Source organism: Nannobrachium achirus (assembly GCF_963921795.1).
Source record: "Nannobrachium achirus genome assembly, chromosome: 19".
Lineage (NCBI taxonomy): Eukaryota > Metazoa > Chordata > Actinopteri > Myctophiformes > Myctophidae > Nannobrachium > Nannobrachium achirus.
The window spans coordinates 3,406,409-3,423,905 of NC_137826.1; the positions used below are offsets into that span (position 1 = coordinate 3,406,409).

General features: G+C 41.2%; 1 protein-coding gene across 3 annotated transcripts in view; it reads left to right on the forward strand.

Moving 5' to 3' along the window:
- Positions 1 to 17,497, forward strand: part of cadm1a (cell adhesion molecule 1a) — a 484,161-nt gene that overhangs the window by 365,064 nt on the left and 101,600 nt on the right. For all 3 annotated transcript variants that reach the window (XM_080749745.1, XM_080749747.1, XM_080749746.1), the window contains one exon: positions 16,941 to 17,087. In XM_080749745.1, coding sequence (XP_080605871.1) covers positions 16,941 to 17,087 — 147 coding nt within the window. The remainder of the gene's footprint in view (positions 1 to 16,940; positions 17,088 to 17,497) is intronic.

Here is a 17,497-nt window from a genome sequence, read left to right on the forward strand (position 1 = left end):
CAAAAAAAGGTTGGTGTGTGCCGCTAATGACCCGGTCCGGCGGCGCTAAACGTATAGTCGGCTTGGGGCGCAGTCGTCTTTCCCGTGTGCCTGTGGCTGACTTCTGCCTTCTCAAGAGCTTTAAAGATTATTTAATATATGCATGCTATCAACACACGCAGATATATGCAACAGCGTACTTTGATATGTATTCCTTTGGCTTAATCCTAATGTAATTCCCACCATGGCATTAAAGATTACAGTGACGAACAAGTCGTCACTCTTTGAAATAGGTTACATGCTTGGCAGGAAAAAAGAAATGAAAGGAAAAAAGAAATGTTTGGAATCTTCCAGTGTTTGCACAGCTAGGGAACTTTTCCAACTTGACTATGACTGTAAGAAATGTGAGATGGCTTAATTAAACAACGAAGCCACAAAGCTAATTGCCCCTAGAGGGATTAATAAAGTTGTTTGAAGTTTGAAGCTCTTCATTATTTGGGTGCACAAAATGCATGAGCTGTGCCCTGGCAGTTATTATTATGTGCTGTAATTGAACGCTACCCAGAATGAGAGCTACCGGTATACCGTAGCTCCAGTGGCTAGCTAATAGTTTGACATTTAATGTACAATCATTTGTTATGTCCCCAATTATTAAAGGTTAAGAGATATTCCAATATACAGAAAGTGGCATTTGCCCTTTTGAGAATAATCTAAGTATACGAATCCTTTAATTGCCTTTTTTTATTTTTAAAGTGCAAGGACACTTTTGCAGATGTTTGGGTTATGTTCACACCCTGTCATGAACTAGTCCAAAAGTTCCAATAATGGGGTTGATTAGAAGTTTTTGTGATGTTATACAGTAATATTATTTTTTGCCGTTGATGTGCTAAAACAGTGGTTCTCAACCTTCTCAGGGCACGACCCCAAAATAATCACATTTGAACTTTGTAGTTTAGCAGTCTGATGAAATCAGGATAATGTGGACACTTAACACAAACTTTAATTCTACCTATGAAGGTTGATTCTGCCAATGTTTTTCAATAGGAATGGAGTGGTTTCTTGCAGAAATCCGCAAATTGCAAGAAACCACTCCATTCCTATTGAAAAGCAAGGGCAGAATCCATTCTCATAGGTAGAATTAACCTTCGTTGTGACCGTACGCTTAGAATAGTTTTGCCTGAATTGAGAAGAGTAAGAGCATGGTCTGCTCTTTCATCCTACATATGAAGGAGGATTCTGCCAATACATTTCAATGGGAATGAAGCGCTTTTTTGCAGAAATCCACAAATGGCAGGAAACTGCTCCATTCCCATTAAATGCATTGGCAGAATCTGCTCTCATACTTGTAGGTAGAATAAAAGTGTGGTGTGACCATGCCCTAAACAAACTATTTCCTGCCTCTTTCCCAAATGTTTATACGTTTTAATTTAAGCGCTGACTAATAGGACAATGTCTTTCTTAATGGTTTGAGGTGATGTTCAGCCTTGTGTAGCTTGAACGCAAGCATTGGGGAATTTAAGGAGCCTGTTTCTACTACCGCAACGTGAGGCGGGACTACGGCTGCAAACAGCCGGCGGGGTCCCACCCCTTTTACTGAACGCTTTGGTTCCCATGGCGACACGTCTACGCGGCAGACGTTGTAGACGCTACGTGGAAAGCTAGCTCCTGCCGTAGTAGAGACGGCCGCGACGGCGGCAGGTTGATCTATCGAGCGCTGATCATTTCCGGTTACCGTTGTCATCTGCCATAGCCGTACAAAGCTTAAATAGCCTATTATCTCCCGCTGGCTGTCACATAGCTGCACTCTCCGTCAGCAGAATGGGAATGAATAATAGATGTCTAGTGCTCGCGATGCAACTGATATCCGGTGCGTTTAAGAAATGCTGATATTTTCACCAGATTTTGACGTTTGGTGTCAACCTCTGTCCATTACTTGCTGGCTTTTATTGTACTTTTATTGCACATATGTCAGTTGTCCCTCGTGCACTCTCTGCTGTTTATCTTTGTGAAACAGCAGAGGAGGAGAGGAAACAGAATTGCACGATAAATGACATCAGTGCAGTAGAGACTCCGGAATTAAACAGGTGTACATTAGCTACATAACATCAATAATCATGTACATTTTTTTTATTTACACAAATTGACAAGTGAGAAATAAATCAATACATCAAAATGTTTTACAAATTTAAATAAAATAATTATGAGACTGTTCCTAATGAAACAAAATGGTGCACCGCCATATAGTTCAGTCAATTAATAGGACATTCTTAAGTAAAAGGCTTATCAGTGCTTATAGCAAGTATACAATAGTATAACATAGAAATGTTTTGTCTCACCATGCCCAAAATGTTGCCTTTGATTTAATCAAGTACACTGTACAGTTGCGTGTAACATTGCATGCATTGCTATGACTTAAATAAATTACACTGTCTAAACTAAATTGCATCTCTTTAATAAAAGCACCTGCAAAACCAATTGCCCTTGTCTCCTGAGTAACCTCTTATGTGACTCTTGCAAGAGAGACAATCTTGAACATGCAGAGGTATAGGGACATCTAAAGCAATAACACTGAAATGAAATGGGGACAGCAAGACAAATCTCCTTTGCAGCAATACCCTTAACAGTCAAGACACAGCATTTCCATGATTTGAAAGCTCCTCCTGGCCAGCTAATCTGTGACAACTGCTAGCCTTAGAATTGGCCTTCAGTTTCGCAGAGGGAGGACATTGTTTGGACAACTATTATCTACAGGATTCATAAATGTTAATTACGTTTATACAAAGGCTCAATGGGGAAAATAGAGGGCTGGGAAAACGAGAGGTGACGAGACATTTAGGTTTAGAAATAAATATTTTGTGGACGTAATTATCTATTGTGACGAGAAAACCTTTAAATGTTGAGAGCTAGTGTGGATCACACAGCACGCCCAGACGTCCAGGCACACACAGGTGCAATTTCATTACAGGAAAGCAGTTATCATTATGTTTATTCTGGACACTGCAACGATGACTCATGAATTGTGTGTGTGTGTGTGTGTGTGTGTGTGTGTGTGTGTGTGTGTGTGTGTGTGTGTGTGTGTGTGTGTGTGTGTGTGTGTGTGTGTGTGTGTGTGTGTGTGTGTGTGTGTGTGTGTGTGTGTGTGTGTGTGTGTGCGTGCGTGCGTGCGTGCGTGCGTGCGTGCGTGCGTGCGTGCGTGCGTGCGTGCGTGCGTGCGTGCGTGCGTTTGGTTGTGTACTACTGTGCTGCGTTCATTTACAGACTTAATGTAGCTCACAATTCTGTTCTGAACTGAAATGACTGTGACCATGGAGTGTGTTATTGCAGGAGTCTGTACTGATTCTGACCTTTCCAGGGAGGGTTCATGTGGCGTTTTTTGCTGTGTCACTCTTTGTGGTTTTTGTTTTGTTTTTGTTTTTAGCACTGACCAATGGACACTTTTTGTTTGGCTCTGCACTTTTGGGTTGTGTTGGTAGTATTGAGCATTATTGCTTGTGTTTGACATGGCGGTGAGATACTTGTGTAGCACTGACTAGCATTCACTGTTTGGACACTTTTCGTTTGGCACTGAATTGATTAGTTGTGCTTTGTGTTGTGATGTGACACTTGTGAGCGCTGCTTTTTGACACTTTATGTATACTGTATATCGTCGTTGTAGGGTGGAAACCTTGTATGTCCAAAACCGTTCGTTTTGCATTTATCATTTAAAAAATGATTTAAACTAGTGAAAACAGCCGATCTACAAGCACACAACGCCTCGCACCGCGAGGCGTTGTGTGCTTGTAGATCCGCTGTTTTCACTACGTTTGTGCGACGGCCTTGTATGATGAAGCAGAGCTTTACTTTGTGACAAAATGTACAAATTTGAAACTTGGAGATACGAGGTTTCTGCCCGACAGTGATGATATTCTTCTTTTTTGTGCCGTGCTCCTTTCCACTGTACACAACAGTATTTCTTATTATTCTCTCTTTTTTTCATACTTTTCTGTAACCTTGTAACCTTGTAACTGCTTTGCTGCCTCTGGGCAACTGATTTTCCCCCTTGGAATAATAAAGGTATGCATCTAGTCTGGCTGATAGAGCTTTACAGTAGCTCTATCAGTAGTCTAGTGTTAGTGTGAATAGAGCTGCTTCCATGTAGCTCTATCAGGAGTTTGGTGTAAAGCGCCATTCCCACCGGACACGATAACTAAAGATAACTATAACTGTATCCTTTATCATTGTATTCTTTTTATAGTCGGTGTGAACACTGCCATCCACTTGACTAATTTTTAAAACCATACTTTTTATAGTTCTAACCAGGGCAGGAATTTCATGGAGGCCATGAAGGCCATGGCCGTCGTTGCCCCTCAGTTTGGCCTTGTGCCCCTCCAAAAAATGGCAGGCCCTGAGGCCACAGTGGCCTTAATGCCACTATTTTCTCCTCTGTCTCTGGCTTGTCAATGTAGACATGTAGACACCGGTGTCTTGAGTCCCCATTTTTTAACCAATCCAGTATCTTTGATTTGTGCAGGGCTGAGCATAAGACTGTATACCATTTATTTATTTCACAGCAGATATTCAACATATTAAATGTAACCCTTAAATTCAATTAATTATTTCAATGGACTAAAATCTTGTTTTATTTGATGGCCTTCCTGCCCTGGCATTTGGCCTTTGTGCCCTAAAAAAATTGACAACCCCAAAGGCCAAGTGGCCTTGCCCCTAAAATGATGAAATTCCAGGCCTGGTTCTAACATACTAGTTATAGTTCTAGTGCTCAGTGGGAATGGCTGAGTCTGACTGATAAAGCTACACTACATGACTCTAGCAAAGCTTCTGCTGTGTTAAAAGAATAGTTGGAGGACATCTAAGAAGAAGCCACTCACTTCCATGTCTAATTTTGCTAAAATAAATCTCTGTTTATTGATCGTGTCTTGTTCTCGCGTAAGAACATAATGTATGATTTGTATTCTTTGTTTCCTGGTGGACATGAGTAAGCCTTCGTAAATAATAATTATCTGTTTTTATCAAAACAGCCTTCATTTGCATTAGCGATGTGAGCACTGAGCACTGTACACTAATAACTTTGTTATCTTTTAATATGCGACAATACTTCTGTCAAAAGTCTCATGAGAGGATTTCAAATGATCATGTTTTTGACAGCATTAGCTATATTGGGATGGTTTAATCTGAGGTATTTGATTTATTGTGCATATTGTTGGATCTGTGGAAATAACACGTTTGCCTTGTACACTACGTTTATTTATTGAAGAATCCACACAAATGTTTAATGTGAGTTGACAGATAATCAAAGCAATAAAGAAACTAACACGTTTTGATCAGTAGCACTAACACCGCCACTAAGCCCAAGTAGTGCTGCAATATAATATAGACTGTATGTCACTTAAGAAAACAATTAGCAGCTCTTAGTAAAGCTGTATGTGAAAATAGTTAGTATATGTTACTATTATTTTTCAATACTTCATGTTTTCTGAACTTTCATGAAAACTTTAGATGTAATTACTATTGATGATAGTACTTTTGAAGTTTTGATGGTACTATTTCTTTAAAGTAATGCAAAATTAGATTAAACTAATTATATTTTTGACTTTCACTTTACACATCAAGGGCCCTATATTCATCAATGGCTTACACTTCTAAACTTCATTGCCTTTTTTTTTTTACTATTTTGAAAAAAAACATTTTTAAATAGTTCAAATAGCTGATCTACAAGCTCACAACGTGTCGATGTAGATCAGATACCTGAAGTATTTTAAAATGATTTGCAAAATAGCAAAATAAAGGCATGGCTGAAAATATAGCTGAAAGTGTTTTTGTCAACTTCTCAAAACACTTTTTTTCACATGTTGTGACTGTTTGACCCCGACACTGTGTGTGTGTGCGTGCATGCGTGTGTGCGTTCGTTCGTGTATGTGTGTGCACACACTTTCTGTTTACCATGCCTGGGATACTGGCATGGTAAACAGGTTGACACTGACACTGAAACAGGTTGTGGATTGTAAACCCTGCTCCATATCAGCACGCCGCAGGAGATGGATTTGACAAGTGTGTCTGATTGAGACCTACAGGTAGACATTGAAATAGCACTGTAACTGGAAGAAGCAGCTTTCACTGTTGTCTCAGGTTGTGCACCCTGGGCAAGATAATGACTTCCGCTTGGTTCCAAGATTTCTTGATTCCAAGATTTCTAAAACCCGTTCCAAGCGCGATACCTCAGCATGGGAGTGGACAGATCATGGAAGTGAGCACGACCTTCTGGGCTGTCATCTGGCTGTCGCTCTCATACTCCACGGGAGCTAAACTTCTGCTTCAGCGTCGGTGTGGGCTGGCGGCAGAGCAGCTAGGTTATGCAAAATTCATTACAATACACCCACATTCACTTCCATTATTCAGAAATCAAGCCTTTGCAGTCGATGACGCAGACGCACATGCCCAGATCTGCAATCAAACTCTCAGACATCCATGACGGCACAATCAGACAGGACGAAGAAGTGCAATCAGACACTCAGGGAAACAACAACCTTCTCCCCCTCTCTCCTGTGATGTCTCTGTTTCTCTTTCTGTTTCGCCCACAAAAATGCACACATACACGAGCACTTGCTCTCAGGGGCGTCACAAGGGGGGGAAGTGGGACTGAGTTACTATAGGGCCCAAAGTGCAGGGGCCCTAGTAACTATAGCTATTGAAAAATAGCAGATATACAAGCTTACAGCGTGGCTCGGTGCCGCGCTGTGAGCTTGTAGATCTGCTATTTTTGAAAAGTCGTGAAAATGTGGGCAAATCTTCCAATATATGCATTTTTTAAGCGAACATTTGTAACTCAAATTTTGCTTCTGGGGGGTCCCTGGAACTAAATATTTTGAGATGGGGTTCCGTGGGCAAATTACATATCATTTTGGGGGTCCTTCACATGAAAAGGTTTGAGCACCACTGACATAATAGGTTTTTCAAAAAAACCTTAGAAGGATTTGAATTATTCAAAGATTTTTCAAAAATAGCAGATCTACAAGCTCGCAGCGCGGCACTCGGTGCCGCGCTGTGAGCTTGTATATCTGCTATTTTTCAATAGTTAAAGCACATGGGGGGCCCGCAGTGAATGCTTGTACCCAGGGCCCAGAATTTGGTGTGACACCCCTGCTTGCTCTGACCAAATTCACTGTGTGTTATCATGTTGATCAGCAGGCGCTGCAACAACAAAACAAGAAGTAAACGAGTGCATGCTGCTCACGGAGCCACATGCATTACGTGTGCCCACCGAACAGCAGAGGGAAATCATTTCTAACAAAGTGTAGTATATAGCCACACAGTTAGCCATTATGGCCTAAAAAGCTGAAATGACACGCTAGTTTGTTGTTATAAATTACATAAAGCCTTTATTCAATACAAGATAGGCTGCGAGCGCTGGCGTACCGTAATAACGGTTTTAATAAATTAGGCCATCAGTCACTGTGTTTGTAAAATGAAATTTATTCTAATGTTCAGACACGAGTCCTACCGAGTGTCAGATGGGGAAAAACAAAGGGGGGCACATGAAAAGACCCTTGTACAAGCAGCACATCTGAATGAATATTTCCCTTTGTCTCTTTTTGCTGTTCAGTCTCAAGTACAAGATATTAGCTATGCACAAAAGCCTCATCTAGAGAGCTGAATAATAATGAGATTTGCTTGGTGACAGTTTGTTCTGTTTGCACGATATCTCGAGTTACGTTTTCACAATTATTACAATTTAGGTATTTAGCAGACGCTCCTATTCAGAGTGACTTACAAAATTCAAGGTCAGAGTAAGCAACATGAACCAGTGATGTAATCAAAATTACTTTTTGTCTCCACCAGCCGAAGGCTTGGGGGAGAGTATGTTTTCCCCTTCGTCCGTCCGTGTGTGCGTCCGTGCGTCCGTCCGTCCATGCGTCCGTCCGTCCGTCCGTGTGTCCTCGCAGTTTGTGTGCAGCTAATCTCAGTCGCCGTTGGCCCGGTCGCTGCCAAAGTGAGCACACACATTCCCTGGATGCCAATCTAGAACCTCTGCCCTAAATTTTTCAAATGGGTCTTTTCTAGCGCCACCTAGTGGCCGATGTTCGCAAAACACATTTCTGTGCACTACTCTTACAGATTTTGTCCAAAAATCCTACAAATCGGTAGGCAGTATCTCGACAGTCATGTGATCGACACAGATCTGTCCGATTTTGCATATTCCTTCCTGATTGGCTAAAATTGGCTTCCAAAGTTTGTAGGATTGATACGTTTTGAACAAAATGCCTCAAATCCCAAACGCAAAGTGCAATTATCATGAAATCGCGCACACACGTTCCCACTAGGCCGAGGAAGAAATGCCACTTAATTTTTTTTAAATCAGCCTCATGGTGGCGCTATAACAGGCCGATTTGTGGTTTTACCTATAACTCCATCGATCAGTTTCAAACTTTGTAAGCGCACTCCCTAGAGGCTAAGGATAAACCTTTGCCCTGCATTTTTCACATCAGCCTTTTATAGCGCCACCTTTGGGCAGACTTATGTAAAACACATTTTTGGATATTACTCCTTGAGATTTTATCCAAAAATCAGTGACGTGACGCCCCAAAAAATGTGTTTTTAAAAAAACTTTAAATTGCAGGCATAAAAGTTATTTACTTTTGTTCTACTCACTCTCAACCTTATGGAAATACATTTTGTTTTTAGATATTTTATTGGAATCAGACTTTATTCAGCAGTTTGTTGTACTTGTGCCTAAAATCGTCATATGGTGTGACATGAAAATAATTGTTCATTTAAATGAAAATGGAGTACATCTTTCTTAAGTTACTCACTATATCAAAGTCCTTTATCATAACTAACCAGTGATCCACTATAGTTTTTTGAAAATTAATTATATCTGTATATTTTTTTCATAATCGACACTCTGTGTGAGGCCCATGTTGTCGATCTTACAACATATTTTAAATGTATTCTGTCAAAACTTTCTCTAAAATTACACAAATATTTGTGACTCTTCCTGATACTATTCTCTATGTAATCCATAAACATTTTTTTGGTTTCATCATTAATAAAGGTATGATTTTTCACTATTTGGAATGTCACACCAAATGATTTAGTGTCACACCGTATGATCATATCTTCATGTGTCAAAGCAAACTGTGTTTTAACCTACCTATTAGTGAGTACTGAACTTTACTGATTGATTAAACAATTACCCAGGATAACATGGCCTTAATATTTCTGAACAGGATATTATTGTAGGGCTTTAACATGGGATAAGAAAGAATTGTAGTAGTAGATGGATGATGAGGATGTGCACAGGAATGCTACGCACACCTAAGTCTTCTGCCGGCCCACGGCAGAAGGATCCTAAAGAGACAATAAGGCGAATAGCCACACTTGGAGCCAAGGCAACATTTATTAACACCAATTAGTGGAAACAGAACTCAGCATTCAGGTAAATTGCTTTTTTCCGAAGTCTCCTGAACTTGAACACAGCATTTTGTGTTGAACAAATGTAATTAGGAATCATGACATTACACCACATCTCCACTAGCTAAAGAGTGCTGGGTTGCGCAACTCCGAAAATAGCTGATCTACAAGCTCTCGCAGCACAACGTGTTGAGAGCTTGTAGATCAGCTATTTTCGCTAGTTTTGTCTCGGGTCCTACCTTAACACTGTCCACTGTCCAGTCCAGTGAGTGAATACATTAGACTGTATTGTACATCAGCCAGTCGTATTTGGTGAGGGTAGCAAACCGGCTGCCTTGTTGCGGTTCTGCTATGCCACAGACAACCTCCTGCTCTTCGTAGAAAATGCAGTCTCGCCCCTTTGGCTCCTCTCTCCTTGCTGGGTCATTGTTTAGTTTCTCCCTGTACTTTCTCGTTCTCTCAGCACTTGTCATTTTCCAGCTGACAAAAGAAAATGGAATGTATAGTTTAAGACAAAGAGAAAATATTGTTTAGATTGAAACAATATGTTAAGGTTTCTGTGAAGGGGTTTCTGCTCTGTCTGATGAATTTGAAGTATCACTGAATGAAGCTAAATTAAATTTATGCAAAAATGTTTAAAACAAATGTTTAAATGTACAAAAGAAACATGGAACTTTGCACTTACTACAGAAAGCTGCTCGAGGTGTCCGTCCGTCCGTCCGTCCGTCCGTCCGTCCGTCACACACGTCACACGTCACACTTTTGCCCTGCTCATATCTCCGCAACCGTTGCCCCGATCCATGCCAGATTTTGCACACACACTCCTTACCTGCCAAACTACAACCTCCAAGGACCCCCGGAGCTCCAGGGACCCCCAGCTCCCTCGGGGACCCCCAAGTGTAAAAAATGAGCACATGTGCAAAAATTACCAAATGACCACCCCAACGGGGCTGCTCACGGGGCATTCCCGGGGACCACCCACTCCTGGTGCTCCAGAACGGATGCAAAAGTGGTGGCGCCCCCAGTGGAGGACCCCCTGCCACTGCAGCTCACATAAAATGCCGTAACTCGGGCTAGGAGCGACCGGAAGAGCCGGGGCCGGTACCTATTCGTCCGCCTTGGCGGCGCGGAGACCCCACCCCTCATTTCTCACATGGCCCTCTAGCGCCACCATGAGGCTGATTCAGATTTTGCCCTAAAATCACGAAAATCACTACACAGTATGTCTACACTCATGTCATCAACATGGATCAGGAAGATTTTGGAAAAACACATTTTTGCTCTATTTGTGGAGATAAGTGACCTACGGTCGCTTATCTCCCGATTAGGGAGTCTTACTGGTTTATTGTTATATCTGTAGTTAAATACAGTATAAATCATATGGTGTGACAATCAAGTCATATGGCGTGACAAGCAGACATGTCACACCATTATGATTAAGTGTCACACCATATTACGTTTTCTGCATTTAGGTTTACCTTGAGGCTACTATGTACACATTAGCATGCTAACAGCATGCTAGCTATAACAAAGCAACCTAGATCTACATGGAAATATGACCAAAACTTCAAATAACTTAAGCTTTTTTTAATGAAAAGGTGTCACACCAACAGACTTCCAGAAGTGGTGAGTTTGTCAAAGTTTCAACAAGATGGCATTTCATGAAAATGTTAAAATCATAACTCACCTCAGACACCTGTCTTGCAGTTGTGCTGGGAGTGCTGAATAGCCTTACAGAAGAAGGACCTCTCTAGCCAATAGGTGTCCAAATAATTGCCTGTTTAATTTTTCCAAACTAGTGTCACACCAAATGATTTTGGTTTGGGGGACAAAATGTTTTTGATCAGAAATGACTGAAAACATTATGCTTTGACTTTGAAAAGATATAGGCTCACAAATAGACATTTTTTTTAGCCTAAATTCATTCGTTTTATTCAAGTTCCCACTTTGAGAAACAAGGTCAGGACAGTCACACCATATGAGTTTTGCCATGTTTGGTTGAAAATTCTGAAGAAATGAGGAATGAAATGTTTTAATCTTGAGTAAGTTCACATAAAGCTTAATGTCCTGCACAATATTCAGAAGGTTTTTGACAAATATATTTTTTATTTATACATGTTTGACACCGAGGACAGCGAAAACGTTACGTCACGTCACCCACCCATTAATCAACTTTAGCCATATTTATACCTAGGCTATTTGAAAATAGCCGATCTACAAGCTCACAACACGTTGCATCGTACTTTTGGTATTTTAAGTATATTTTGATGCCAATACTTTTGTACATTTTGAATTCTGAACTTTAACTTGTAATAATAGTATTTCTATATTGCAGTATTGATACTTTTACTTAAGTAAAACATTTGAATATCCCACCACTGACATTAACTCTACTGTAGTAAGTGGTGGAGGAATTGGAGCGCTAAGAAAACAACTATATGGTACAAAGTACTGCAACTAGAGGTTACGTCAAACCTAGCATCTATCTCCTGAATATAGAATATTTCGCCATTCTGAAGGAGTAAGCAAAAAGCCTACAGTAAAATACAGATTTTGCTGTATCGTCTAATGCAAAGCTTGAGTTATTTGCCTTTATGACAATATGCACAACCTTTCCTTGTGAAATAAATGCTATCTTGGCACTTTTAGCTCTGGCAATTGAACCTCAGGATAGCTCTTTGGAATGTTGTCATCTTTCTTCTTCTTCTTCTTCTTCTTCTTCTTCTTCTTCTTCTTCTTACTAGTAAGACTCCCTGGCCATCTGGCCAGTGATGTATATTGAACCAGTTACCCATATATGGAGATCCATGTACTTATGGTACATCCCTTTTATGCCCATACAGGGAGATCCCTCTCTGAACCAGCCACACAGATATGGGCTGTCTTCCTCCCATAGTATATGAAGTCCTGTTAGATATGGGCTTAATATTGATGACATCAGGGATCTCCATATATGGGTATAAAAGGGATTCTGTTAAAGTGGTTCCCATGACATCACAACATACAATCCCTTTTATGCCCATACATGGAGATCCCTCCGTGTCTTGGCCATCTGGCCAGTGATCGATGACATCAGGGATCTTCATATATGGGCATAAAAGGGATTCCGGGGAATACCCATATATGGACTTTTACATAGGTGATGTCACCTGCGATATCACCTGTGATGTCACAGTGATGTGTCAGGGGAACCACAGTGTCAGGCGTGACCTTCAGACAGACAGAGATACGTGGACAAGATGTGCCGGTTTTCATAGTAAAGTTGCGACATACGGTCACAATTATTATTATATATGTTTGTTCAGGTAGACAAAGATAGAATTATTCCTTCAATAATTGCATTTAAACAGAGACATTAAATGGCTTGTTGTGTTTTACATCATGGAAATGACCATGACTATCATTTGAAGGTATCTCAACATCTTTCAAAATCAATCAGAAAGATTGTCAAATCTATGCATGCTGTGTCAGTGTTTTGGAGTGTTTAAATGTGTGTTTACAGTACAAAAAGAGACGGGTGAGTTTTGACAGGTGATTAATTGATTGATTGATTGAATAGTAGACAAAAAATACAAGTGTACAAGTATAGTCAATACAAAAGAAAGGTAGTACAGTACAAGTACATAAACACCCTGCCCAAAAGGAATACCCCAAATAAGGTCTTGTTTACGTTGGAGGTCCTTGGTATTCAATTCATGGACACTTCTCGCCTGTCTATGGGAGAAGTGATAACTACCTCCGCCTCTGGCCTCCTGAAGTGACACTTGTAATCAATTGTATAGAGCATCGCAGCGGAAGTGGTTTACTGGTGCCACTTAAAAATCGTCATTCATTTTCCCCATAGACATTTACAAAAATATTCATAACAATTATGTTAAGCCTAGAACCAAGCCATCCAGGATGGCAGTGAATCATGACCATAAAGGCCTTTGATCCTATGTGAAAATACATTTTAATATTAAATTATTTGATATACTACATTTAACTACCCTTTGTTTAGCGATTTTCAAAATGTTCTTTTCATAGAAACAAAGGTTGACGATTTTTAAGTGGCACCAGTAAACCACTTCCGCTGCGATGCTCTATAGAAAACGATCCGACCGCTAAACATTTTCTTAATACAGTGGCTGTTTTATTAGAGCCATTCAAAACCCGATAACAAAATGAGTATAGCTTGCTTTATTTGCTTTTCCCTTCTCAATCCCAGGAATATAAACACCAGTGTGTCAATATTATGATTATTCCTGGCCTAGTTTAGCCTTGTCTAAGCATTATTCCCTGTTTCCAGAGAATATAAATATCAGTATGTCAATATGGCCTAGTTTAGCCTGTCTTCTTAATGCTTTGTAGTGAATTATCTCAAACTAATAGTTATTCAATTATCATTGACTTGTTTGCCTGTCTGTCTGTATGATTGTCTCTTTCTTTCTTTCTCTTTCTTTCTTTCTTTCTTTCTTTCTTTCTTTCTTTCTTTCTTTTTCTGACCGTCTGGATGTATACAATTGCACTAATTGCTCAGTGCTTCTGTCGTTACAGAAGGCTCTATTTCCATAGCATCATAATGTTGATTTCTGTTTATGACGATTAAAGTTATCCCTTGTAGACATAAACACATCGGATTGAAAAAGATTTTTTTTTGTCAACAGCCCTAACAAAGTCCTATGTGACATCAGCGCGCATTTGCAGTGTTCAATAATTCATTAGTCTAGACTAGAGCCCATCCCCTACAATGCTACCACTCATGGACGTGCTGGGCCCCTGATTTAGCCCGGGAAAAAGAGTTGGAGAGGCCCTCATTTCTTTTTTTGTTATATTTCGTTGTTGTCGGGTGGAAACCTTGTATGTCCAAAACCGTTTTTTTGGTATTTATCATTTTAAAAATGATTTCAACTAGTGAAAACAGCCGATCTACAAGCACACAACGCCTCGCACCGCGAGGCGTCGTGTGCTTGTAGATCTGCTGTTTTCACTACTTTTGTGCAACGGCCTTGTATGATGAACAGGGCTTTGCTTTGCGAAAAAAATGTATACATTTGAAACTTGGAGATACAAGGTTTCTGCCAGACAGTGATGATTTACTTTGTTGGCCGCCCATCCCCCAAAATGGAACGAAGGCCGACATTTTATTTAATTTTTTTCCCTAATGGCCGGCCTGGACCGGCCGGGAATGAACCGGACGTTCGGGAGTTGTCCCGCTTTTCCCAATGGCCAGCACGTCCCTGCTACCACTCCACAACACTTGTCAGAGTTGTTATTTACCGTGTCAAGAACAATCAAGGAGTTTACAAGACACTCACAATTTAAACATACTCTCGGCCTCTGCCTTGATCACCGATACGGAAAGGAAATGTATTTTTATTTCAAGGTAAAAAAGAAAAAGGCCAAATTATATATTAGATACAGGACACATTATGTATAGAGTAGTCTGAAATGCATGTTCTAAAATGTATTCTCAATTACATTTACACACTTACACAATACTGTACACACTTCCAGGCAGGGACGTGCAGATAATGTTAGAGAGGCAAGGGCTGACCTCCAAGCATTGTGAGCTTGGCGGTCAGCTATTTTTGGTGCTTGATACCACACTGAACTAAGCATAATCAAGCGAATACTGGAGATGTGGTGTACGGCATGGATTTCTACACAGAGAGGGCAATTCTTTCAGCATAAGATGCTGCATTCAAGTTCAGGAGAGTTTGGACAGCCCGTGTACGTGCCTTCTTCCAGGAGTAGATGTGTTTAACCTCTGAGGGGAGGAAAAGGTTTGAGTCTATTTGTGTCTACTGTTTGTAGGGGGAGTGCTGTGGAGGAGCTTTACTATTAGCTTGACTATTAGCTGGGGGTGATATCGAATAAGAATATTACGTGAAGAAGAAAAACAATCTGCAAGCTTGTAGTTAGGCTATTTTCACAATATTTATCTGTGGAACCGAGTCAAACTATGCCTCAGTTCCTACATTCCAAGTGCTTGTCAGCGTGGGCGATCCCCAGTTCAAATATGATTGTTTTGTGTGGTCGCGGCCTGAAAAGTTTGGGAACCCATGCATGGCCTAGTGCTGTGTAAACTTCAAGGACCCCCAGTCCTTGAAATGAAAAGGATTGAGAATCACACTGCTGAACACATTGACAAACGCGTTGCTTTTGGGCATGTCAACTAGTTTGGTTATTATAGGGCTGTCGTGGTTACAACAAATGTTTCAGCTGCTGATGTGTAAACTTGTGGGACTACCTCTAGCTGCTTTTTCGTTGACAGGCTGCCATGCCTCCTATGGCCAAATGGGAATAGCAATCTTTATAAATACTTTACCTAGAAATATAAAAGTGCTTAACAAGAACAATTGGTGTAACTAAAACTGTAACTAAGATTATTGTTTCACTTCACCAGTGCTGACAGTTGTGTTAATCACTGACAGATTCAGATTTCCGCAGCTGAATGTGTCGGCAACTCCGGTTAGAGTTTCCTATAGTTATGAATGTTCAATGGAAACAAAGACATGTGCGACTGGACGTGAAGCGCTAAAGGGGGAAATCTTGCTCTTACGAACGACCGTCATTTAGACATAGGAGCGTCGGGAGGGTTAGCGACTCACCCCACGGAGGTTAGGGTAAGGGTTTGGGTTGGGTGTTGAAGCGCTCCCACGCTAAAGGAGAGAGAAGGAGATAGAATGGCTGACATCTGGTCTCTACAAGTGGAAGCGGGTGGTGCCCCCTTTTTTGCGGATGTGATCCCAGATTCCAGTGTAGATGTGTTGCATTTGTTCATGGCCAGAGGTGGTTTTGTTTCATCACTTCACATGATATACATACAGACCCTGTATCTACACAGATTCCCCTTCGGTCACGTTCTGTCTTTCACATTAACACCCATGGAGCCAAACTCGTTGCAGTAACGAGATACGGCCACTGGAGGTCGCTGTGCCAAAACTAAGTTGTCTCGTTGAGAAACGAGACAAGGGGTTAACTGTGCAGCGTGCAGCTGCGCGCATGTTGTGTTCCCTGTGAAAGATCCTGGTCCATACGTCATAACGTGGCTCGCACAGAAACAAAATGGAGCATCTAGGCTGCATACACTTCCATTCTATGCTGAAACATAAAAAGTGCTTTATCTCTGAATAAAGTGCATAGAACACCAGGGAAGCAGAGATCTGATTGTTTTCACGGTGACACTTTACCGCGATGGTCGGCCCCGGTTTGGATTTTAGTTTCACAAGCGTTTGTAAACAAATGGATTATCTTCCTCAATCGTCAGCGGACACTCACGTGCACATGCACAAAGCTTCCGAGGCTCTTCAAAATAAAGCGTAAGTGAACGGCGGCACCAGCAACAGCTAGAAATGTTAGGAAACTTGGCTTCCGTTGTGTTAATGACTGTGGTTTAGGAACACCTGCGACTTGCTGACATTGTCAAGTCCCACTGTGCAACAGCATTTCTGCATTGTGTTCTTATGACACTAACTTCACCACATAATACATAAATCACTCACTGATTAAGCTATACTGTCGCCGTGCCCATCATTTTCTCTCTTCTGTCTCTTTTTTTCTCCCTCTCCCAGTGGTGAGTCAGAACCTGGTGACGGACAACGTGTCAGTGGTGGAGGGTGAGATGGCCACCATCAGCTGCCGGGTCAAGAACAATGACGACTCAGTCATTCAGCTCCTCAACCCCAACAGACAAACCATCTACTTCAGGGACATGAGACGTGAGTACTGGTGAACCCTGCTGAACCCTGCTGATCCAAAGCAACGGAAAGACACGTTTGAACAGAAAGAGCCATTTGAACCGGAAACACGCTTGAAGGTGTTGTTTGTTTTCGGGTCAAATCTGCTGCCGAGCTAATAGGCTATATGCCTATTGGAGAGAAGTTGGGTATCTTCTCACTTCCTTCAAAGGTGTTACCAATGATACTAACTAGTAATCCCTCGGGGATCTCCATATATGGGCATACCGGTACAAGGGATTTGTTCCCCTGGCATCACAGGGATCTCTCTAACAGGGCATCATTAATATTGATGACATCAGGGAACTCCATATATGGGCATAAAAGGGATTATTTTAGTGTGACGTCACAGTGAAGCCAGAGTGTGATGTCAGAGCGGCAAACCCATTCTG